Source organism: Pinus tabuliformis, chromosome 7 (genome assembly GCF_031772625.1).
Source record: "Pinus tabuliformis cultivar Carrire ecotype Pingquan chromosome 7, CPIR1, whole genome shotgun sequence".
In the NCBI taxonomy this organism is placed as follows: Eukaryota; Viridiplantae; Streptophyta; class Pinopsida; order Pinales; family Pinaceae; genus Pinus; species Pinus tabuliformis.
Window position 1 is genome coordinate 629,066,339 of NC_142293.1, and position 25,793 is coordinate 629,092,131.

At 39.8% G+C, this 25,793-nt stretch overlaps 1 protein-coding gene across 4 annotated transcripts in view; it reads left to right on the forward strand.

Moving 5' to 3' along the window:
* The window catches only part of LOC149249012 (protein serine/threonine kinase), a 318,878-nt gene that overhangs the window by 107,290 nt on the left and 185,795 nt on the right, over positions 1 to 25,793 (forward strand). For all 4 annotated transcript variants that reach the window (XM_089458604.1, XM_089458602.1, XM_089458603.1 and 1 more), the window contains 8 exons: positions 2,829 to 3,156; positions 3,336 to 3,551; positions 3,727 to 3,799; positions 3,902 to 4,107; positions 4,196 to 4,258; positions 4,470 to 4,705; positions 4,878 to 4,989; positions 5,302 to 5,811. In XM_089458604.1, coding sequence (XP_089314730.1) covers positions 2,829 to 3,156; positions 3,336 to 3,551; positions 3,727 to 3,799; positions 3,902 to 4,107; positions 4,196 to 4,258; positions 4,470 to 4,705; positions 4,878 to 4,989; positions 5,302 to 5,811 — 1,744 coding nt within the window. The remainder of the gene's footprint in view (positions 1 to 2,828; positions 3,157 to 3,335; positions 3,552 to 3,726; positions 3,800 to 3,901; positions 4,108 to 4,195; positions 4,259 to 4,469; positions 4,706 to 4,877; positions 4,990 to 5,301; positions 5,812 to 25,793) is intronic.

The following is a 25,793-nucleotide window of genomic DNA, read 5'->3' on the forward strand; positions in this document are numbered from 1 at the left end:
TTTCTTTTAGTTGCTAATCTGTAATATGTTGAGCATGCACTGATGTTTATTTTCAGTATTTACTCTGTAAATAACATGTTAAAGAAAAATAACAAGTAGGTAGGAATAAATCAAAAAAAAGTGCATGAAGGGTTTCTAAACTAAGTAAACTTAGAAACTTCAACATTGCACAAGCAAGTTGCTATTGTAACTTAACCTAAGTTCAACTTAGGAAAATCACATAATAATTATATTGGCTAATTGAGATAAAGAAACTTAGGAAAAGTTAAGTAAATTACTTTAATAATTATGTTTTAATCTCATCTATTGATCTCAAGTGAGGTGAGATCTAATCTGGGCCGTCAATCACTTTGGAGATTAGGGTTAGGGATTGCGTTCAATGTAAAGATATATACGAAAAGCTAAGGAGAGGAAAAGATGCACCATATAGCAACACAAAAAGTTGAGAGAGGCATCTTATTGAGGAGTGGAGAAGGACTTCATTCTAGTGTGTCAGGTCCGAGGAAGTTGCAGGGAGGGTGCAACATTGGAAATCTAGATTAGCCAAGGAGATCAAGAACCGATCTAGGGCCTGATCTGCTAGATCAGATCCAAAGCATTGTATATTTGTAATTTTCTCAATTGGGCCATTATCCCAAGACAGGAGCCCAAGTAAGTTCATAATTTTAGTGAAGAACTGTTGATTGGACATTATTTTTTTGTCATTGTGATTGAGATTGGTTACGTGAACAGTGAAATTTTGTTTCCGCTAATTAAGTTAAGAATCTCGCTGTGCATTTATTCAGTAGATCTACAATCTGCTAGGTTAATAAGTTGCTGGGTGCTAAGTTAAAGGGAAAACTAACACAAATGAGTGGGGAAACACCTTTTTATGCCAGAAGACGTGGAAACCCGAACTAGAGGATTAAGTTACTAATAAAAGTGACAAGGCCCTTGCTGCATTAAAGTGGCGTTTTATGAATTACAATCACTGAAAATGATACTACAAAAACCTAAGGCTAACCTTACAACAAAAATACTAGCTTAGAGCCTAATGCCTAATAAGGATGTCGTGGTTATGTATGCAATAACTAAGGCATGGTCAAGTGAATGCACAGATAACCATGTGCATGAGAAGTAGGACACTGCATGTGATTCTTGATTGCTGTGTCAGAGTCCTTGTTTTTGCTATTTGATTTTTGCAGGCAGGTTGTTCTAAATTGTAATATCTGTGTTCTGTAATATGAAATTTGGTGGCAAATGGCTCATTATCTTGTGATTTTTATCATTCACAATCTTCCTTTAAAGCAATGTTTTAAAACTTTGACTCCAACTCCGACTCGGCCGAGGGTCGACTCCGACTCCGACTTTAACTCGGTATCGACTCGGCCGGCTCGATTTCAATGACTCGGTCGTTGTAAAAAATACATTAAATATATATATATATATATATATATATATATATATTTTTTTTTTTTTTTATTTTATTTTATTTTATTTTTATTTTATAAAAGCACATAATTTTAAAGATTTTCATTCACGTTTCCAAACACACAACATTAGAATATAGATAGAAGACAACATATGATCAAAGTAGGCTCATGAATATATCCATTATATCAAAATGGCACCCAGCGCACTGTCCAATACATACACGATGATGATATAGAGATCAAAACAAAAACACATAACCAAGGAGGCTATAAATGGCCTCTACAACAAAATTTTGTGACTAGTACTACTGGCTACTGCTAGAGTTGCCAACATCATTTGGCTCAGTGTTACTTGGGAGTGGGAGCGAAAGTGGGGAGTGAGAGCAAAAACGGGAGCAGGAGCGACATTTTCAGAAGCTCCTAGTTTGGGAGCGAATCCCAGAGGAGTTCGACAACCAATGTCACTAACATCAAGGTACATAGAGGGATTGGTGCTCTTGATTAAATACGAGTTCCATACCCTAATACATGACAAAATTCAATGGAACATTGCAATCCTCCAATCCTGAAACCCTGAAAAACTGATAAGTCTGCTGGATTTTGAATGAAATCTAAAATTCTACTTTCTCCATATGAAATCCAATGAGGCTGGAACCACTCTCAAACATCCTGAGTCATTTCATGGTAAAGTTAAAAATTTACTTAAAATGATGAAAATGAAGATTACCATGAAATTTAACTCTTAAACATTACCATGAAATTTGAATAGCATATCAATACTAGGAGAGGCGAATGGACCCCAAATAGCATTTAACTAATTTAGAAAACACCTTGGAGTCCCCAATACTCAGTTAACAATTAACTTTTTTTAAAAAAATATGAAAAATCACATTTTTTTGGGGTTACAAGCCGCATTCATTGACTCGGCTGAGTTATTGCAGAACCGGCCGGGTTGACCGAGTCATGCAATAACTCGGCCGAGTCAGTCATGACTCGGCCTCCCGTTCCGTTTTTCTGCCGAGTCACAAAAAATCCCAACAACTTGGATCAACTCGGCCATTTTTTAAAACCTTGCTTTAAATATGGATAAGCTCTCCAATATTATGGGCCTTTTTTAATGCATCAGAGGTGGATCTATCATACTATATACTTGAATTATATAGAACTAATTTTATACTACTAGTGAAAGAAAGTCATTGCCTTTCTCTGTCTCGGGTTGGTCCCCTTTTAGGCTTCAACTGAACCATAACTGTTGCTAGTAATACTGTTTGAACCTTCTCTTTCAAAATATTGTCATCTGTGAGGTTTTATTGTTTTTTACATTCATTTGATGTTAAAAATAATTTGGAAGGAATATTATAACAAATTGTATATTGGTATCAGATATGTAAAATTTGTTGTAATCATTTCATGCAGGAGACCATCAGCAAAGGCTCTAATGGAATCACCATACTTTCCTTCAACAGTACGGTCAGCTTACCTGTTTCTTGCACCTCTGTATTTGATGGGAAGCAAAAGTTCATGTCTACAATATGCTGCAAAATTGGCAAGGGAAGGCGCTCTAGTTTCGATGGGAACTTTGGCTGCAGAGATGTGTGCGACTTCTTGCTTGCCTCTTATATTGGCACCTGAATCAGATTTTGATGTTGAGGCAGCTGTACAGTTACTCAAGGATTTTTTACGATCTTTGAAACCTCAAGCAGCTAAATCACTACTGTTACCTTCCATTCAGAAAATTTTACAAGTCGGTGAAAATTTCAATGGAGAAACTCCTGCTATAAATTCATATATCTATATATATTTTCATTTTCGGTTTTTTATATTTTTATAGTTTTACATTCATGTTCAGCCTTTTCTGTGCTATGTTTTGCATTTTTAAGAAATTTCAAGGCTGATTGAGAGAAAAACAGATATCTCTGGCAGGGTGCAGAATCTTCTCACCTGAAGGTTGCTCTCATTCAAATTTCATTTATACGAGATCTATGGAAGTCCCTTGGGTTACAAGCCTATTTGGAAAAAATTCATCCATTGGTTATCTCAAATCTATACATTTCTTCCAAGAAAAATACGGCAGCTGCAGCATCAGTTCTGCTTGTGGGCTCTTGTGAAGAACTTGGTGTACCAATCACTATTAATCAGGTTATGAAAGCTTACTTAGACTCAAAAGTTATGATTTCATGTTTTCCATTGCTCTGCATCATTTATTTTTGGCTTTGAAGCTCTCAACAATTTTTTCTGAAAAAAGATCAAACAATACTTTGAGTGTGCTTTGGATCCTGGCACATGGATGATTAATAATTTATGTTTGTTCCAGACTATTGTGCCACTAATGCAGTGCTTTGGACGAGGAATTGGAGTTGATGGACTTGAAACTTTGGTTAGAATTGGTAATGTTTGTCAACTATGGCTTTGAAGATTGGCACCACTGCTTCTGTTTGGTTTTCTTTGTTTTTTATCTTCTTAACATTGTTTCTATTTATGTTCAATAGGGGGTCATCTTGGAGAAAAAGTGATTATAAGACAAATGATGCCACTCTTACGGAGCATCATATTGTCTGGCATTGATTTTGCCATTGCGGATAAATCTGAACCTTTTCAAAGCTGGCACACCTTGGCCTTAATTGATGCCCTCACAGTTCTTCATGGACTTGTTAGAATTCTGCCAAGTTCGGTTGTCCTTACTGAGTTGGTGCAGGTTTGAATTTACTGGACTCGGTTGTATCATATTCTGTTTTAGGTGATAAAGATGAAGCAATCATGATAACTGTCTTATTGTCTTGTAGGAACAAAATAATGTCCATGTAAAGTTGCTAATGCATGCCGGTTTAAATAAAAACTTGGTCCAGGTATAGCAGTTAAACACTTTCTGTTATTGTTTGTGCTGTTGGTCACTTACCTTTATCCATTAACTACATGCCAATATAATTTCGTTGGCCATTCTTAAAGAAGCAAAATATTGATTCTGACAAACTATTTGAAATGAGCTCTCTTTGGGCCACATAGCTTTGATATTCTTGTGATTTATTTCACTAATAGCATTGCATATCTGTTGCACAGCACACTGTAAAGGCACTGCTTGCAATTTGTCAGCACATTGGACCAGATCATACCGCAGTACATGTATTACCACAGCTCAAACCACTGTTGGATGAACTAGCTTTTTCCCAGGAAGTCAATTCTTTACTAGGGGACACTAGCAATCATGACAATTCATCCAGAACCCCTGGATTACATATCTCTGGAAATTCAGAAATGGATGAAGAGACTCATGCCGACAGTCGTATTGATGTTGTGTATGTTCTCTATCATCAAGTAGCATATGATTTTTTTTTCTTGTGTGGTTGAAATCCAAACAAATAGGAACATTATGAATTGTGCTCTCAGATGATATAACTTTTAATAAACCTGATAATACAGTTTTCAGTTCCAATATATGCCTAATCATATTATGGTTAATGACTGTAGTTTTTTTCTGTATCCTTCTCTGGCATCACTTCTTGGAATTGAGAGACTCCGACAGTGCTTTACTACATGGCTTCTACTAGAACAAGTTCTTTTTCGGCGATACAAGTGGAAGGTATGCATTTTTTAGCTGCATCAATTGAATACAATTGATTTGGAGTATTTTTAGGAATCCTATACAGAAGTCTTGCTTGTAGTATACTAATGAGCACATCTCTTTGTACAACTTAACTGTAATTAATAATTTATGTTGCTTTTTTCTACTTGTATATTGCTGCTTGTCCCAGTGAACCCTTAATCAGTGTTCTATGCAGGTTTAAGTAATATAATTTTATCCAGATTGCTCTCATTATGACAGTATGCCTAGATACTTTTTTTCATTTTATTGGAAGTCATTTATCCTACTAACTATTATTATGGACTACAGTGGAAGTGCATGGCAGAGGTGCCTCAGAATGGTTCAGATAACATTTATGGGGAAAGTGTTGGGAAGCGTCCAGCGGCTGATTTTAATCCAGCCAACTTGCTACTCAATGGTGTAGGTTGGTCAATACCTCAGTCTCAGGCAAGTAAAATAAGCAAGTCTATGATTACTAGTAGGCAACAATTGGATAATAGAGGAAATGCTAGTAGTGAAGCTCCATTGTGCTATGGTGAATATGAACCTTGGTGTTGGTTACCTAGCATGGCTGATAGTTGGGAAGGACCAGAAGTTCTGGGTCGACTTGGTAGCATAAAAGATGAGCACCCATGGAGATTGAAAGCATCAGTTCTCCATTCAGTGCGTGCACACCCTGGAGCTTTGAGGGCGGTTGCTGTTGAAGAAGATGAATGTACAGTCTTTTCAGCAGGAACTGGACAAAGAATGAGGGGTATAGTATGCAAATGGAGATTATCAACACTGAACTGCATGATTGGTTATCTGGGCCATGAGGAGGTTGGTTACACAACACTGACCATAAGCTTCTTTTGCAATGCCAATTTAACAGTTAGTGTTATTAAAAAATGGGCAATCTCTGCATTATATAAACAGCATTTATTATTTATTAGTGCTTTGTTCAATTCTGTTACGGTGTTAACTATATCTCAGGTTATGTACTCATTTGACACTAGGGAGTTGTTAGGCTTCCTTCAATAATATGTTTCTGTGTAGAAGACTTGCTATTTCATGGCTACTGGATCTTGTGAATTGGAAATATATTTCACTTGTTTCTCGAGCGCTTGCTTATTTTAGGTTTTCCTTCTCTTACTATATAAATGATTTAATATTTTGAGATTGTGCATTAATTCACATTTCTGAAAAATTTGCTGTTGTTATTTCTTGAAAAATGCTACTTAAGTTAACAAAATCTCAGTGTTATTGTGCTTACAAATTGATATTTTTTTCACCTGATGATATGAAGAAGAAGGGTGATATGTACTGTCTCTGCTAAGGACCAATATGAACCTAATAGCCCAGGGCCCCACACTTTAGAACGATATAGAACAATGTGCCAAACTTGTTGAAATTCCCTTGCACCCTAGGTCTGGTCTATGTCTGGACTAGCACATAAACACATCAGCAGTGCTCAACCAAAACAACTTTTCACAATGGGAAAAAGCAATGAAACCAATAAAATTATAAAAGTACACAAGATATATAGGCCCAAAACTTTTCTTATAAGTCCATCAACAAGAAAATCACAGGGCTCCCATACTAGGAATCATGGCCCTTCACAAAACCTTGATACAAATTCTATGATACAAAATACAACTGGGGCTTGAGGTCTAATCCTTCAGACCCTAAACTGCCCAAAAACACAGACAAACAGCTCAACTTACTTTCTGACGTAATCCTTCACAAGCAGCCCTTTCAGTCGTTTGTCCACTGCTACCTGGCTGTCCTTTGCCTCCAAATTCACACAGAGATTAGCTCCCTTTGACCTCTGTTCACTAGCTTCTCACAGGTAGACACCTCCTTTTGTCCACTGTACTATACAACATGTAACACCTTGCTGTTAGGCCTTCCTTTGCCTACCAGACTTCACTGTAGCCCTTACTGTACACTTCAGTCTGCAACAACACCCTTTTCTCAGCTCTGCCAGCCTTCCCACTGCTACAAATTACCCTCAGTCAGCCTCAGACAGTTCTCGGACTGTCTGCCCTAATTCCTGAGGCCTCTTGGCCCTGCTCCTAGGACCTGCAGCCCTCTGTGGCCACTGGCAGCCCTCTGCCGCCTGACCTATTTGACTGCGGCCAATGCCCTGCTATAGTCACAGACCCTTGGCCAGGTCTTCTCCTTCACTGCGGCTAGATCTTAGCTCCTCCAAATCATTGAACAGACCTGATCCAGAGCATAAAACAAACCTCTTTTATGTGTCTCTTCCAACAATGCTATTCGACCTTCTCTTGAGTAGCTGCAGCTCTCTTCTAGGGCCTGCTCTTCTCCACAAGATATGTCCTTCCAAACATGTGTTTTGCCTCATATATATACTCGTTTAACGGGTGGAAACCCCAACGGCCATGTCCCTTGGCCTTGCTGGCCGATTTGCGTCTAGATGAATCAAATTCAAAAATAAATTCAGTGTTCCATGGGGACATGTTCCCAAGGGTAGGGTGCACACACCCAATGCTTTCCACGCACCTAGGACGGGGGACGCTTGGGGAAATGTTTTCCCATGTCCCCCTTTTGGGGAGATGCGGGAAGATGCAGGGCGAAACATTTTCCCCGTGTGGGGTATGCGTCTTCCCAAAAGGGGTGCTTCTAGACACACCCCCTCAAAAGGGGGGATGCCCAGAAGCACCTCTTTTGAGTTTCAAGAACTTTTGTGGGGAAGCCTAATATTCAAGCCTATGGCCCTATTGTTGCTATGCAATTCATGGCAATGTTAAATTCTTAAAGTAAAAGTGACATTTTCCTTTTACTTAAACTTTTAACATTACCATGAAATGACTCGGGATGTTTGAGAGTGGTTCCGACCTCATTGGATTTCATATGGAGGAACTAGAATTTTAGATCTCACTCAAAATCCAGCAGACTTAACAATTTTTCAGGAATTCAGGATCGAGGGAATTGTAGCATTTCCATTGGATTTTGTCATGTATAAGGGTATGGAACTAGTATTTAATCAAGAGAACTAAGTCCTCTATGAACCTTGATGTTAGTGGCATTCGTTGTCGAACTCCCCTATCATGACCCTACTAAAAATGTACCCATCACTCAAACAAAATCCTGACTTGACATGCTACGTATTTTCAATTTTTTTAATACTTAGAGGGTGATATTGATGATGGAGATCCCAATATAGGTAATGATTTTGATGATATGTAGGTATTTCTTGTAGCATATTTTATTTTGGATGCTAGAGGCCATCTAGAGCCTGTTTTTTGATGTATTTTCAGTTCAGAGATGGATTGCACTCAGTGGTATTTTGATTATGTGCACCCTTACATGTTATATAAATGAGAACTTTTACTTATTTGTGTATAAATGGTTTGGATTCATATGGATGCACATGAACATATATGTTTTTCTTTAAAATTTGAATATTTTAGGTGTTTTTTGTTCGATTGGTTTTTTGGTCCATTTTTATATTGATTCCAGTTCGGTTCTGATTGGTTCTCGGTTCAAAGGGTTTCCTGGTTCGATCATCAATTCGGTTCCGATAACATTGGTATCTACTATAGTCTATTTTCCTTAGTAATAATTAGATTCTAGAATGATGAATGATGAGTATGAATGATGTATGTATCAGTACAAACGATGAATACTGACCAATGTATTTCATTATTTAATTCAACTATGTATGGATCAATATATTTATGCTTTCATTATTGAATATATATATATATATATATTCAATAATGAAAGCATAAATATATTGATATACACCCCCCATCGCCACCCTAAATTTCCCTAAAATTTGACGGTACTCCCACATGTCCCCGCTTTGCGTCTCCAGACACCCGCGCCCCCCCATCTCGGAGTCTTGGTGGAACATTGAATAAATTCAGTTTCTTGGTTTTAAGCCCACTCATTTGGGTGAAAACCTCTAGGCTAGGGTACTTTGCCCACAGACCTCCATTTTGTGGATTTTCTCCTCACAAGTGAAGCACCAAGGACTTGTGGGAGTACCTCCCAACCTAGACAATTTTCAACACTCTCTTAGCGAGGGAGGTACTTCCATTCCTCGGAAGTATCTCATCTTCCCACACTGGAACACAATCCCCTTTCACGACTGCCCTCCAACAATCATCGAACACCTCATCATCCATCACTGAAGCATAACCTGCAAAATGAACAACGCTCTCCTTGGAAGTGTCCCTGCCATTAGAAGCCTCTTGCTTCTTCTTCTTGTCATAGGCCTTTAAGCCATTCCATGGTTCCTCCTTGTCAGCTCTAGAATTCTCCTTTCTTCCTTTTGATGATGCACTCTTCTTGGGTTGCAAATTCTCTCTCTGAACTTGCAAACTCCCTCTCGAACTCGACTCCCCTTGACTCTTAGAAACCACCTTCTTTCCTTGGTCAATAGGCTTTCCCTTTAGCCTATATAGACCATTCTCCGTAACTCCAAGAATTTCTCCTAGACTAGAGTTAGAGCCACTAGGATTGAGCATCACCTTTCTATCCTGGAATATCTCCTCAAACCCCTTAGCCTCAATCACTGAGATAGACAACATGTTGGACTTGAGTTTCGGTACCCAAAGTACATCCTGGACTTGCAGTAGACCTCCTGATTCCATCTTGAATGGTACAATCCCACTTACTTTGACTGCCTTTTGACTCTTATCACCAATCTTCATGTGTAGATCAAAATTCCCTTCGGGCATGCTCTCAAATGTGAAATTTTAATTGAAATGCAACAACTGTATATTTATTCTTCTATTTGATTAATTAATAGTTTATTTGTTACAACAAATAACGAATAAATCTTATTGCAATTCTTCACAATAAAATTCTATGGAAGCTAAATAAAATGCTAGAACTGAGAAAATAGTTGCGCACACACAATAAAATTGACACCAATATTTTTGGACAAAAGTCCCTGGAAAATCCTCGAAAGGAAAATTGATGTAGCAAATGAGGGTTTATTTTGTTGAAGAATCTAGGGCAAATGAAGTTAAGGAGATTCTTCTAGACATGAAAACTATTTGTGAGGTATTTTAACTTTTGCTTATTAGCATAATCTTCTCTTGATATTATTAGAGTGTGTCTTCTTAGATCATCAAATAGATACCAAAACAAAAGAGACAAGAACACAAGATGTTGGCTTTCTGCCAGGGCCAAAACCTCTCAGTCTTTGAGAGGAAAACCCGCACAAAATTCTTCTTATAGAGATTCCAATTGACGAATACCAAGACCATGACCCTTTACCTATTAGGCCACTCCAAGACCAAGACACCAATACTCTTCGTTTTCACTGCTGAGTTCATAATCATTACTCTTGCTTCATCGAGGTTATCATTATTGCACCATAGAGGTCATTATAGTTGCTCCATTCCAGCACCTTCATTGAGATCATTGCTGCTCTTCTACTGAGATCATTGTTGCTCCTCCATTGAGACTTTCACCATAACACTGAGACCTTTATACTAAGATATGTATATATATATCGAGATATTCATCATGCTCATGATTGTATCTTTATGATTACTTCTATGCCCAAATTATAACTGCACCTTAAATGTATGCCGAGACAGAGAGTGATACTTTAAGATCCTCCTCTTCACAAGAATACTGAGACTGTAAGGTTGCTTCTTAATATGCCGAGACAATGTTCATTAGGATTGTGAGGAGGTCAAGACATCATCCCTGTGGTGCCCATCCGAAAAGCACAAAGATGCTTTCCATCCGAATTCTGTACCTCACTATACCCACTATAATTACCCACGAGATTTCAGAGGCATCTGAGTTTTCTGCACTCCACTATACCCATCCGAAAATTACAGAGGAATCCAAGTTACTGTCCTGTACTTTTGCACATAACCTAGCTGGGTATTTATAGTAGTTTCGTCTCCATAATAAGCTGACATGATATAGTGAATTGTTTTGTCTTCATTTTATGAGCCGACATGAGTTCCTTTGTGCATTTAGAGGCCAACATAAGAAGGGTACTGTGTGCTTGTCGTTGGAGGGCTATTTGACAATGTTTATGACTCAAATACATTTGATACATGCCCAAGAAGGGTTCTTCATGACATTGACTCTTTGACCTTTAAAGATAAATCCTAAGGCTCTCAATGGGAGCCATATATACATAAAATATCTTGCTCATGAAACCCATGAAGCAAGCATAATAATAAATTCATTTTCTTGTTTACAAAAATCATAATTACAATGTCATTATGAAGACCGAACCTAGTTACCCTTTCTTCAACACTCCCTCTTAACTAGGGAGGTATTCATAATGGTACTTGGTCATTCTCAATCTGAAGAATTTCTCATAAGAAGAATCGTATTGGTAACCCATCTGTATAGCTTCATAGTAACCAACATGGTTTCCACAGCAAGGCCTTGACTGACAGCTCTATCTCTCATCAGATCAGAGCACAATGTTGGCGAGACCAATGATTATAGACATACCCACCTGGGTGTTCACTGAGTATGACCTTCTAGGAATATTCTTATCTTGGGTTCCCAACCCTCAAAGAATATTGATCCTCTTTCCTACTCTTATCTTGGATGCCCTACACATCCTCAAAGAGCATCAGAGTCTAGATGATTACCCAATCCTCCATTCTTTCTTTCCAAGTGAAGACAAGAATGTTGTGTCTATCTCTCCCTCTCAACTAGGGAAGATATACCGATTCCTGTAAAGGAATGTACCCAAGTTCTCTCTGACCAAAACCTTGCCCAAGATCCCTCTCAATTAGGGACTTGTCAACGCTCCCTCTTAACTAGGGACTCTCCTTTTCATCAACAACTTCTTCTTTGTGGGTCCTTTAGCTGCTTGATCAATTTCTTTCCTTGTTGTCATGAAATTCAGTCGAACTTTTTCCTTGTAGGGCATTAGCCATCCATCACTTTCCTTCTTGGATCATCATGTCATTCCTTCATGGAAAGTGGCCTTCTTAATACATATCTGGAACCTTCGTCCTATGGCTACTTCTTCCTCATCATGTTTCTTTCAGGAATTTCCATCCACCACATGAATGCTAGTTGTACTTGCACTTACAACTCTTGTTCCAGTAGCCTTGCATGAACTCATCCATATATTATTCAAGAAATCAAAACATAAAACATTAAATCAAATTGTACCTTTCAAGATGGCTCTTCATCATGACATCTTCTTATAGGTATCGACATCCTGCATACATGTTGACAGATCTCCAAAGATATCCATTGTCAAGGGTCTCCATCTTTTTAACACTTTCAAAGTCTTCATATGTTTTCGGGAGATTTCCTAGTCAAATCTTCTTAGTCTTTTGGATGTTGATCACCTTCATCAGGGTTTCATATCTCACGATCTCTTCCTTCCTTACACATTCCATTCCCAAGAGGTTTCACTCAGAGTTTTTTAATTGTAGTCAACCACCTCATACTTCATATGAGGACATATTATGTTGATTTCATTTAGTGTGACTTATGCCTTCCTTCATCCTTTGCGAGGAGGAGATCCTTTTTCTCTTGATCGTGCTTCTCAAGATAGAAGTAATGGTCCATGTTACCTGCAACCATATGACATGTCATTATAATATTAAATACAAGCATACATACCTCATTTTACCTTTATGTCATCTAGGCATCTTCTAGTATCTTCCTTGATTGAAAAGATATTCAATCCCTTGATCTGATTCATTTCCATGTCATCATACCATCATCTCATGAATTCCATAAGATGAATTTCTTGGTTCCTTTCTAGATTAGTGAACGCTCCGATGAGGATTCCTTAAGAGAATCTTGAGGATCTTGCATATCCCTATCTGGAAAATGTTTCCCAAGAGCTATATCCTTCATGTTTGTCTGCGATGAATTTTGTCTTTCATGATTCCCATGGTGATGTCACGAGCTCTTGTTTCTAATGCTTCCATGATGCCACGATACATCTTATTATCATGGTCATATCTATAACAAAAGCTTATGATAGGACCCTTTTGTGAGGGATACCATCTCAATCATAGTAGAGGTTTGTTACTCCCTCTTTCCTTGGCCCTTTTCTCCAGCTTCCTCCATCTTTTCGGCGATATGAGCTTTCTTTTCATAATCTTTCCATAACACTGTTTTGCCTTGTTTGAGGACCAAACTTCCCTTTTGTTTCTGCAAATGTTTGAGTCCTTTAACCTTCAACATTTTTACCTTCAACTTGCCTTTTTCTATCTAGCATAGAGACCACAAGTTGAATAAGGTAACTTCCTTGTCTATGGACATTTGTTACCTTGCTAGTTAGAGTATCAATGATTATCATCTTCTTATCATCTCTCCCAGGTCTCCCAATTGAGATCTTATGAAGATATTCCTTCATTCTTTGATACCTTCAATCAGGTCCAAGTGATATGGCCTTCTTCATTGTATTGCAGAGAGTATATCTTCTAGCATTTCATATATCTCTTTTATGTTTCCTTTCCTGCTACATGGTTACCCTATCTTCAACATATTTTAATATTATGTAGCAGTAAAATTTGAGTACAATAATCTGGATGCTTGGTTGGTAATTGTTGATTTTTGGTAGCTTGGGAGGTACTCCAAGCCATAGGGTTCGGGGATTGGAGGTTGGAGCGCCACAAAAACAGTTGTGGGCTTGAAACCCAAGCCTGGGGTTTTGCACCCAACAGTGTTGGGCCAAAACCGTGACGAGATTTTGACATGTGATATATGGAAATGATAGAAGACTCCAAGAGCAACCGGATGCATCAAGAATCATCGAAATCTGAGTTGTCAATCTTAAGTTATGAATTTTTGAAGTCAATGTGTGGTTGTGAGGTCTACTAGGACAAGTCAGCCTTGTTGTTGGAGAGCCTAAGAGTGGGCTAGATGTTGCACATAAGACATGTATGAATAAGAGTCATTGGGAGGTCATTTAGACACATCCAAGAGCATCAAAGGAGCACCAATTCATATTTGAGGCAGCTACAATCACTGGAGGGCAAGGCGTGGAGCAAAAGAGGACTGTTTTGGGTTGTATTTGTCTCCATTGCAGGTTCGAATGGTTGCAGGAGGAGGCCGCACTATTTGAGGGTGTTTTAAGGGCTGTTTTGTGGTCAAATCTTGTGGGGAAGCCTATGTTTAGGCAGCTGCAGAAGTCTGTCATATTGCAGGAGGCCGAAAGGCTTGTTTAGAGGTTGTTTGGGGCTGCTATAGGGTGCTGCAGGCCTAAATAGAGATTGGGAGGAGAGCTGGGCACTTTGGAGAGGGTTGGAAGGCCTAATCTAGGTCTGGTTTTCCTCTAGACAAGCAATACTTGAAAATAGAAGCAAGGAGGGTGACCACAGTTGTAGGAGAGGTTTTGATGGAGGAATTAGGTGTTGAAGCAACATGTTATCAGCCCTAACCAGGACCAACACCTACAACAGTTGAACAAGCCCCAAAACAAGGTATGTATTGGTGAAGTTAAGGTTGTTTTGATGCAGGTGGATGGGTGTCCTAGGAGAGGACATGTTGAGAAGTCTGTTGGCAGCCAAGAGGAGGGTTTCCTAGGTATGAGGATGCCCTAGATAGAAGTAGATGCTACAAGAAGTATTGGTCACTTGTGGACTGTTGGAGGGCAGTGTGAGAGTGGACCATGTGTGGGCAAGGATTGGGCATTTACGGTTTGTTGGAGGATAACATGATAGTGCCCAAGTTGGAGCCTGGTGTGCACCATCTTCATGGACCTAGTTGGTTCTAGAGTGGCAGTTGTTGAGCTCATGGGTTTGATCTACTAGGAGCAGTTTGTGCAACCCTAGACTTGTGTGTGGAGAAGGAATTCTACAACAGATGATGGGTAGTCCTCCTAGCCCGTGTTGATTGTGGGAGATGGACTTCTTGTAGTGATATGTGGTAGCCCTCCGTGCCATATGTTGGTTTTTATTGGAGCAGCGCAGGAAGACCATAGTGGGCTGAAGTCCCTGAGTAGCTGAGGAGCAACGTTGGGCAAATTTATTGTTGTTCACAAATGGAGTTGTGAACAACTCGATAGGAGTCTTGATGTGTTGTGCCCTTGACTAAGGCACAACTGGTGAGTAGATTGATAGCTGAGGTTCAATGGCGAGATGGACTTGGATCGTTGATAGAGGCAATGCTGCAGATCGGGAGCCGAAGGACTAGGCAGATACAAGGTACAACCATGCAACTGTGAGGAGCTATACATCAACTAGACAGTCAGAGTATCTTGTTGAGGTTGGATTGGTTGTCGATGGATTGACACCAAGCCCCAGTTTTGTATTCTTGTACTAGTGGATGTACAAGGGCTGTTATCCCTAGTATGGGAGCCCTAGACTGTTGTATTATTCAATCTAATTAATAAAACGAAGCTGGGTTGAAAATTGTAAAAAGTTGTCTATATTTTGTGCACTAGTATATTTGCTGTTGTTTATATTCCGCCGTGCAAAGTAGTTTCGTTGTGGTCTTTGGTGTGATAACGTTAGTTATTTAAGATTGTATCCCAGAAACCAAGATCATGGAAAAACAAGAGCAATCCTTGAGCAAAATAATCTAGCCAAAATAATTTGTGAGACAAATTGTCTCACTCCACAACTAATCCCACTCCAACAACTGGCTCAATCTGGGCTACTCGAAATGCCCCTACGTCAACCTCTATGCAGTGCTTGTGTAGGCCCTACTTCCACTACCTATGGAGTTGCCTGGAATCTGTCATTCTGTCAGACTCTGCCTCAAGAAATGACTAGCTTGGCCATTTGGAAATTTTGCCAGCCTATAGCACCTGAATCGATCTCCTCTTCAGTTGAATCGAATTGCCCTCTAAAGCTTTTGCGTTGCCGACTCTCTTACTGCTGACTTTGACATTGGAACTTCACTGAAAATCTCTGTCGTTGCTCCCTTTTGCGTCTGCATTTCTTCTTGATCGAACTCTTCTTCCCTGCTCAAAATCTGCAACTGGATAGCTCGATCTATCAAGGAATTTACTCCCCCTGTGTCTCACAATTGTATTATCTCCAACCCCATCGACCTGCTCTTATAATCTCTCATTGGATCGTCAACGACCATGATCAAATCGTTATCAATGGCTAAGATCATTTCAAACTCGATTCACATGAGTTTCTAGAGCTTTCTTAACTTTCCTTAATTAATTCCTATTAATTAACCAATTTTCCTAAGTTAGACACGAAAATTTAAATGATGGTTAATTAATTTAATTTAGGTGTTTCACAAGCTTATCTCATGAAACCTTTTCTGTTTTTGAAGATTTCGTGTTCCTTAGTCTCTTAGACACAAATCGAGACTGGAACACCTATCCAATGCTACAAATGTCAAAAACTAACACTCCCTCTTAGCGAGGAAGTTGTTTTCTCTCATAACATCTTCCCTTCACGCTTCTGATGTCTGACACCTATAACAACCTGTCACTGTCCGCCAAGCTACTACGCACACTTTGATTCATCTGCTAACCATGTAGCTGAACCACGCTGCATCTGCACTGCTGCTGACACTGCATCGTGCCTTCCTACATTGCTTCCAACACTGCCCGCACTACATTTGATCTCATGATGCTGCTGTTGCTACTGCAACTACTACAACTGAGAATGATCTACCGATCCACTGTGTCCCTATACTAGCTTTGCAACTCTCCTGAGTCTCTGACTACGACTAGTCTCTGTAACTGTCTATGCCCAACTGTCTCTGCGCCCCTCAAGTAACTGATTGTAACGTGTCTCTGCAATTGTCCTTCAAGGTCTGACTGTGCCTGCTGACACTGATCCTCGTGCTACTGGAAAGAGTTCTCCACTATACCCATCTGTTCTATGAAATAGATGAACTTAGCTCTCCCAAGAGCTTTCTTGAGTATATCTGCAAACTGTTGTTATGGGGGAACACACTATAGCTGGACTGATCCACGTTTCACACAATCTCGGATGAAGTGATATTGGATGTCTATGTGTTTTGACCTATCATGAAACACTGAATTTTTAAAGAGCTTGATGCAACTTTGACTATCACAGTAGACACTGGTCGGCTCGAACTTCTGACTGAACAAGATTACTAGCAGCCTCCAAAACCATATAGCTTCGCATGTGGCCATGCTTGCTGCCATGTACTCTGCTTTTGCAGAGCTCAGTGCCATGGATTTCTGTTCCCTGTTGCACCAAGATACAACTCCTGATCCAACGTTGAGGCAACACCTAGATGTGCTCTTTCGATCCACTGAACTGCCTACTCAATCTGCTTCTGTGAAACCACATAACCTGATATCATCAGCTCGAGTATACCTCAATCCATACTCGACTGTGCCACACAAATAACTCAGAATGTGCCTCATTGCTTTCTAATGCACTCTCTTAGGTCCCACCATAAATTGACTGAGAGTGTTGACTGCGAAGCAAATATCTGGCCTAGTGTTGATCAGATACATGAGGGAACTGATAAGTTGTCTATACAAGGTGGGGTCAACGTCCTCGTCCTCTGATACATATATCTTCCTCTAGTTTATAATCATAGGCGTAGACATAGGTCTACAATCTTGCATCTTGAACCTCTTCAAAATCTCTGTAGCATATCTCCCTTGACCAAGGAAGATCTCCCCATCCTTCTGCCATACTTCTAAACCTAGGAAATAATGCATTAGTCCCAAATCCTTCATGTCAAACTCTGTTGCTAGTTTTCTCTTGCAATTCTCTATGAGCCCTGATGTTCTAGTCAAGAAGAGGTCATCCACATACAACACTAGGATGAGTGGCTCATCCTCTACCATCAAATAGTAAAGGTTGGGATCTGCATCACTCATAACAAATCCCATCTATTGCAAGTAGCTGTCAATTCGACCATACCATGCTGTGGGAGCGTGCTTGAGCCCATATAGAGCTTTCTTCAATATGCACACATGTGTGCCCCCCTATCCTGTGTCCTGATGCCCTCTCGTTGTTCTATATATACCTCCTCCTCTATCACCCCATTCAAGAAGGCCATCTTGACTTCCATCCGGTGAATCTGCAATCCTATCTGTGTTACTAGAGATGTAACCGATTGAATAGAAGTATATCTGGCAATTGGGGCGAAGATCTCCTCATAATCTATGCATTCCTTCTGCACATACCACTTTGCCACGAACCTAGCCTTGTACTTCCCCACACTGCCATTTGTAGTGTACTTGATCTTATAGATCCATTGAGATCCCACAACTAACCTGTCCACAAGCCTTAGCACTACCTCCCAAACATCATTTGTCATGATGGAGCTATACTCTTCCACCATGGCATTTATCCACACCTGATGCTGTGCGGCCTCCTGATAGCTGGAAGATTCTACAACTTGTACCACTAATGCTTGGTACTTGTTTGCGTTCTATCTTGTTTGTCCTAGGAGCTCCTATGAACTTCTTTGCATCCCTCAATGTTTGATGAACTTCTCTGCTGGTACATCTACTAGTGGTGGGAGGATTGATGAACTCCTCATCTTGCCTCTGTTGCTTTGTCTACTGCGAACTCACATGATCTCTTGCACCTGAAGTCGTGCTGGTACTGGTGATTGTACTAGATCCTTGTGACTGTCCTGCTACTGTTCTTGCGGCTGGACCAATGGAGCTCTTGCTAGTTCATTCTGATCATCCACTGGCAACTCACAAGATCTCTTAAAGGCTCTCTTCTCCGTGAACTTCACGTCCCGTCTCACGATAATCTTCTTGCTACCAAGGATGTAGATCCTGTATACCTTTGAGGTTATGTTATACCCAACGAAGAACCCCTTCTTTGTAGTTTGATCCAACTTAGTGCATTTTTCATCTAAGCTATGTTGCCAAAGATTATGAAGTGACTTACTTCTAGCTTCTTTCCTGAGAAGACTTCTTTTGGTGTTATCATCCCCAACGCGCTGTGAGGAACCCTGTTCTCTATATACACAACAATGTTACATATCTCTGCCCATAGAAACTTGGGCAAATCTTGGTCATATAACATTGCCTTTGCAACCCCAACTATTGACTTGTTTTTTCGCTCCGCTACCCCATTCTACTGTGGATTGTATGGAGCTGTCCACTCCCTCTTGATGCCTTCCTTCGCACAGAAGCCTATGAAGTTACTATCTGTGTACTCTCCTCCATTATCTGAGCAAAGTACCTTGATCTTCTTTCTTGTCACATTCTTTACTAGAGCCTTAAACTCCCTGAAGCCACTGAAGACCTCATCCTTGGTCTTCAATATATAGATCTAGGTTTTCCTGGAATGGTCATTGATGAAGGTGACGAAGTACTCGTACCCCCCTAGAGATCTAGTGGACATAGGACTGCAAATATTTGAGTGTATAAGTTGTAACACACACCATCTAATCTATTGTCACTTCTTGAGAATGTTGCCTTAACATACTTCCCAAGTACGCCCCCCTGCACACACATCGTGTTCCGTGCCTAATTTTGGAACACATGTTATTGTCTCCTTGAGCATCCTAAGTGCTCCATGATGTAAATGTCCCATTATCCTGTGCCATATCTCATTCAGGTCTCTCCCACTATTACTGCAATCACTGCTGCTGCTGCTAACTAGTGCCTTTGGAGAATCGAGCTGCAACTTGTACAATCTGTTGCTACGAACTCCAATCTGCCTCACCTTCTTCTAGTTTTGGTGTTTGATGAACACCTTCTTCCCTATAAAGTGGACATCATATCTCTTATCTTGTAACTAAGATACTGAAATAAGGTTCATATCTAAGTCAGGTACATGAAACACATATGTAACAATGGTGCTTGCTCCCAACTCCCTCTGAATCTCGATGGTACATACTCCAACTGGAGTACATTTACTCTTGTTTCCCATCTGAATCCAGAAGTCCATATGCTCCTCCTAGTAGTTGTAGTATTCTCTAACTCCTATCATATGAGTTGACGCACCACTGTTTATATACGAGACTCCCTATGAAGTTGAGCTAGAGAGGCAAGCTGTCTAAGCAAAATCCTCTTCCAATATGGAAGACAAATCTGTAGCCTCCTAAATGTCAAATCGTTGTGCGGCCATACTGGAGAAATCCGAGAAATCTACTAAAGACATCCTGAGTATAATTTTCTGTGTGCTTTTCTCTTCCACCCAGCACTGTTCTGCTGCTGCAAAATTTGCTGCAAACCAATTGCGCCTAGATCTACTCAACGAACTGATTGAACTTCTCACTAGAACACTTTATTCGACAAATCCATAACCTGCAAATCTCTGCTTCTAAGGCTGATCGAATTTTCCTCCTGCTTGAAACTGGAAATCGAACCCTCCGCCTCTGCAAATTGCACTTCCTAGTGGTCTGCCTTGATCTGAGAAATTCTTCTTAGAACTTCCTCCGAAACTGGAAAATTTCCTCCCTTCGCTACTGGGCCTCTGAGATGATCTTCAATGTAGCTCTGATAGCATGTGAAATTTTCCTTGAAATGTAGCAACTGATTTATTCCTCTAATTGATTAATTAGTAGTTTATTTGTTATCGCAAATAATGAATAAATCACATTGCAATTCTTCACGATAAAATTTAGCGGAAGCTAAATAAAATGTTGGAACTGAGAAAATAGATGCGCACACACAATAAAATTGACACTAATATTTTTGGACAAAAGTCCTTGGAAAAACCTGGAAGGAAAAACCGGTGCCGCAGATGAGGGTTTGTTTTATTATTATGCAGCAGTAAAATTTGAGCACAATAATCTAGATGCCTGACTGGCAATCCTCCAACAAAATAATCTGGGCAAAATAATTTGTGAGACAAATTGACTCACTCCACAACTACTCACTCCACAACTAATCCCACTCCAACAATTGGCTCAATCTGGGCTACTCAAAATGCCCCCGCGTCAGCCTCTGTGCAGTGCTTGTGCAGGCCCTACTTGCACTGCCTGACTCAGCGTCTGGAAATGACTCGCTTGGCCTCCTGGAAATTTTCTCAGCCTCTATCACCTAAATCAACCTTCTCTTCAGCTGAATCAAACTGCCCTCTGAAGCTTTTGCGCTGCATCTGCGCAACTTCACTGAGGAAATAATGCAACCCTCTTGCTATGGACTCTTCGGCAGTGGAACTTCATCGGAAATCTCTGCTGCTGCTCCCTCTTGCTTATGCTTTCCTTATCGTTCAGACTCTTCTTCCCCACTCAAACTTTGCGACTAGATAGCTTGATCTGCTAAGGAATTCACTCTCACCGTGTCTCACAATTGTATCATCTCCAACCCTATCGACCTGCTCTTACAATCTCTCGTTGGATCACCAACAACCATGATTAAATCGTCATCAATGGCTAAGATCATCTCAAACTTGATCGATGTGAGTTTCTAGAGTTTTCTCAACTTACCTTAATTAATTCCTACTAATTATCCAATTTTCGTAAGTTAGGAAAATTTTAAATGATGGCTAATTAATTTAATTAAGGTGTTTCACAAGCTTATCTCGCGAAACCATAGTTTGGGTTTTGAAGATCTCATGTTTCTTAGTCTCTTAGACACAAACCGAGACTAGAACACTTGTCCGATGCTAGAAATACTAACATCAAATACATCATGCGATCTTGTCATATGCTTTGATGCTCCAATTTCTATGAACCAAGCACCCTCACCAATGGTGCCCTTTGAGAAATGAGATATAGGGGAAAACTCCTCGAACTTTCTCGTGAAATCATCCTGCATGGTTGTAGATGAAGCAACCATTGCCGTCTCTTTCTTCTTCTCATTCCCTCCTTTCTTCCTTTGCGGACACTTACTCGCATAATGACCAAACTCATCACATGTAAAGCATTTCACTTTACTAAGATCTTTCTTCTTGTTGCCATTGTTGAACTTCCCTTTACCCTTCTTCAACTTACTAGCGAGGGCCATATTCTCTTCATTAGAATTCTTCTTTTGAAGATCATCGTCCTAAAGTTCCTCTTGGATAAAATCCTCCCATAACCTATTCCAATCTGGCAGTTTCTCGTGAGAGACTATTCCTTTGATAAATGGTTTCCATTCCTTGGAAAAGCCCTTCAAGGCAGTCCTCACTAACTTAGTTTCTAGGATATTATCACCAATTGTAGTAATCTCATCATGAAATTGTTGAATCCTCATTAGATACAAAGTCACATTCTCTCCATCTATCATCTTGGTGGCCTCGAGCTTCTCTCTCAATACCATCTTCTGATTCTCATTATTGTTCTAGAACAAATCTTGAAGAGCCTTCCACATCTCATATGCAGTGGTCTTCCCCGAGAGATGAGGGATAATCCTCATCAACCATGCCCACAAGTTAGTAACATACAACATATCGAGTCTCATGATTCATCAATCTTAAAGTTTCAAGCTTTCAAAATTTGATATATAACATTTATCATCATTGATCACTAAAGTTGTAACTTGTACTTGTGACCATTACCATTACCAAGTAACCAAACGATAACAATGAATATCTAACATGAAATGAAATGTTTCAACTTTCAACTTTCACGAAACGTCATATTCATAATTCATTACCAATGAGTTATAGTTGCCAACTTCAAACTTCAAACTTAAATTGTCATATATTGTTTACAAAACATATCATAATAAACATGAAAGAGTCAAATAGTTATAAAAACTACTAGAAACTAGAAAAGACAAGATAATCTATTATTTATTGCTAATGCTTAGGCCTCTTGGTGCCACGAGAAATGTCTAATTTATGAGAAAGCATGTAGAATGATGAATTAGTTATAAAAAGAATAAAACCATGGATTAAACCATATAACATCAATCATCTAGTAGTTACAATCTTCATCAACCACAGGTCCACAAGTTACAAGTTTTGATTTATATAGCATGTAAGGGTGCACATAACCAAAATAGCATAGAGTGCAATCCATCTTTGAACCGAAAATACATCAACAAACATTCTCTAGATGGCCTCTATCAACCAGAAAAATCATGCTACAACAAATACCTACATATCATCAAAATTATTGCCTGTCTTGGGATCTTTGTGATTAATATCATCCTCTAAGCATTAACATCAGATAGAAAAAAGGTAGCATGTCAAGTCAAGATTTTGTTTGAGTGATGGGTACATTTTGAGTAGGGTCATGATAGAGGAGTTCGACAACCAATGTCACTAACATTAAGGTACATAGAGGGATTGGTGCTCTTGGTGAGTTCCATACCCTAGTACATGAAAAAATCCAATAGAAACATTGGAATCCCCCCAATCCTGAAATCCCTATAAACTAATAAGTTTGTTGGATTTTGAGTGAGATCTAAAATTGTACTTTCTCCATATGAAATCCAATGAGGTTGGAACCACTCTCAAACATCCCGAGTCATTTCTTGGTAATGCTAAAAGTTTAAGTAAAAGGATGAAAATGAAAGATAAAGGAGAATGTCACTTTTAGTTTACGAATTTAACATTACCATGAATTGCATATAAATACTAGGGCCATAGGCTTGTTCGTTAGGTTGCCCCACTCAAAAATTATTTTCTTTGAAAAGAATTTGTGTTTGCACAAAAAAATTGCAAAAAAGCTAGGGTGCGCGCTCCTGGGGTTGCTCCCGATGCACTTTAAAGGGAGTGTGCTTCGGGAGTGGGTTGGGCAGGGGGGTGTCGCTCCCCTGCAACCCTGCTTCAAAGTAGCTTTGAAAACATGTTGAAATTCCCTTGCACCCTAGGTCTGGTCTATGTTTAGACTAACACATAAACACACTAGCAATGCTCAACCAAAACAACTTTGTAGAGTGGAAATATAACAACAATGAAACCAATAAAATTACACAAGATATATAGGCCCAAAACTTTTCTTATTAGTCCATCAACAAGAAAATCATAGGGTTCTCATACCAGGGATCATGGCCCTTCAGAAAACCTTGATACAAATGCTATGATACAAAATACAACTAGGGCTTGAGGTCTAATCCTTTAGTCCCTCAACTGCCCAAAACCATAGAGACAAATAACCCAACTTGTTGATGTAATCCTTCACAAGCAACCCTTTCAGTCCTTCTTTGTCAACTGCTAACTGACTGTCCTTAGCCTCCAAATCCACATAGAGATTAACTCCCTTTGACCTCTATCCACTAGCTACTCATAGGTAGACACCTCTTTTTGTCCACTGTACTAAACCAACATGTAACACCTTGTTGCTAGGCCTTCCTTTGCTTGCTAGACTTCACTACAGCCCTTACTGCCCATTTCAGTTTGCAACAACACCCTTTTCTCAAATATACTAGACTTCCTATTGCTACAGATGACGCTCAGTCAACCTAAGACAATTCTCGGATTGTCTGTCCTCATTCCTGAGGCCTCCCTTCCCTACTCCCAAGGCTAGGCCACCCTGTGGCCCTCTGTGGCCACTTGTGGTCCTCTGCCTGACCTATTTAATTGTGACCAACACCCTTCTATAGTCACAGACCCTTGCCCAGGTCTTCTCCTTAACTGTTGCTAGACCTTAGCTCCTCCAAATCTTTAAAAAGACTTGATCCAAAACATAAAACATATTGTTTGTCTCCTCCAATAGTGCTATTCAACTTTCTCTTGAGTAGCTGCAACTCTCTTCTAGGGCTTGCTCTTCTCCACAAGATGTGTCCTTCCAAACTTGTGATTTGCCTCATATATATACTAGTTTAGGGGTGGAAACCCCAACGGTAATGTTCCTTGGCCTTGCTAGGCGACTTGAGGCTAGATGACTCAAATTCAAAAATAAATTCATTTTCTTGGTTTTAAGCCCACTCCTTTGGGTCAAAATCCCCAGGCTTGGGTACTTTGCCCACAAACCTCCATTTTGTGGGTTTTCTCCTCACAAGTCAAGCACCCAGGACTTTTGGGAGTACCTCCCAAGCTACACAATTTTCAATAAAATTAGAGTATTTAGGATTGACATCTTGGATGATATGCCCTGTAAATGGTTTTGGAAGCATTGTCTTTCAAGAAGAGTAAGTGAACCATATTGTTTGCTGACTCAAGGCTGCAGTGCATGTCGTAGGCTGGAACAAAGGTATGTGAACAATACCCCTAAGTAGGTGTATGTATAAGTGATCTCAATCTCCTCCCTCTAAAAAAGAAGTGGTGATGAAAGAGTGTCTTCTTTGATTCATTGAAGATCATGACAGAAGAGTAAGGGAACCATATTGTTTGTTGACTTGAGGCTGTAGTGCATGGCGTAGGCTGAAACAAAGGTATGTGAACAATAACCCCAAGTAGGTGTATGTATAAGTGATCTCGATCTCCTTCCTCTAAAAAAGAAGTGGTGATTAAAGAGTGTCTTCTTTGATCCATTGAAGATCATTACCTTGGTTTTACCCAAGTTGATTGTAATCTGTCGAAGGTCACAAAAGAGGGCTAGGGCATCTAGCTGTCTCTACAACCCCTTTGGGGATGACATTAGAAGGACCACATCATCAATGAAAAGAAGGATAGATAACAAGACATGGTGGTGTAGGCATCCATCTCCCTTTTGTATGTGTTCGTGCGAAAATGACTCTAGGTCATCAATGTAGATCCCAAACAATGTGGGGGACATAGAACAACCCAATTTAACCCCATTGGTACCTAGATAAAATTTGATAACCCACGAATTGTGCGAAGACGACCCAAAATTGACTTGTTAAGGTGCACGATAGCTGTCAACAGAATGTTCGATATACCAATACCTTTGAGCCTCTGGAATAAGGCCTTGTGGGGGAAAAAGTCAAAAGCTTTTGAAAGTCCACAAAACAATAATAGAATTTCAAAGAACAAGGTTGTGTCTCCTCAATAATGGCTCGAAGTGTAAGGATATGGTCAATGGTCTGGTATTGAGGTTGAAATTCAACTTGTCCTTTGCCTTTGAGTTGGATCTTCTCAAGCTCCCCTAAAAGCATCATGTGGAGGGTCGTAGCATAAAGTTAAGAGAATGTG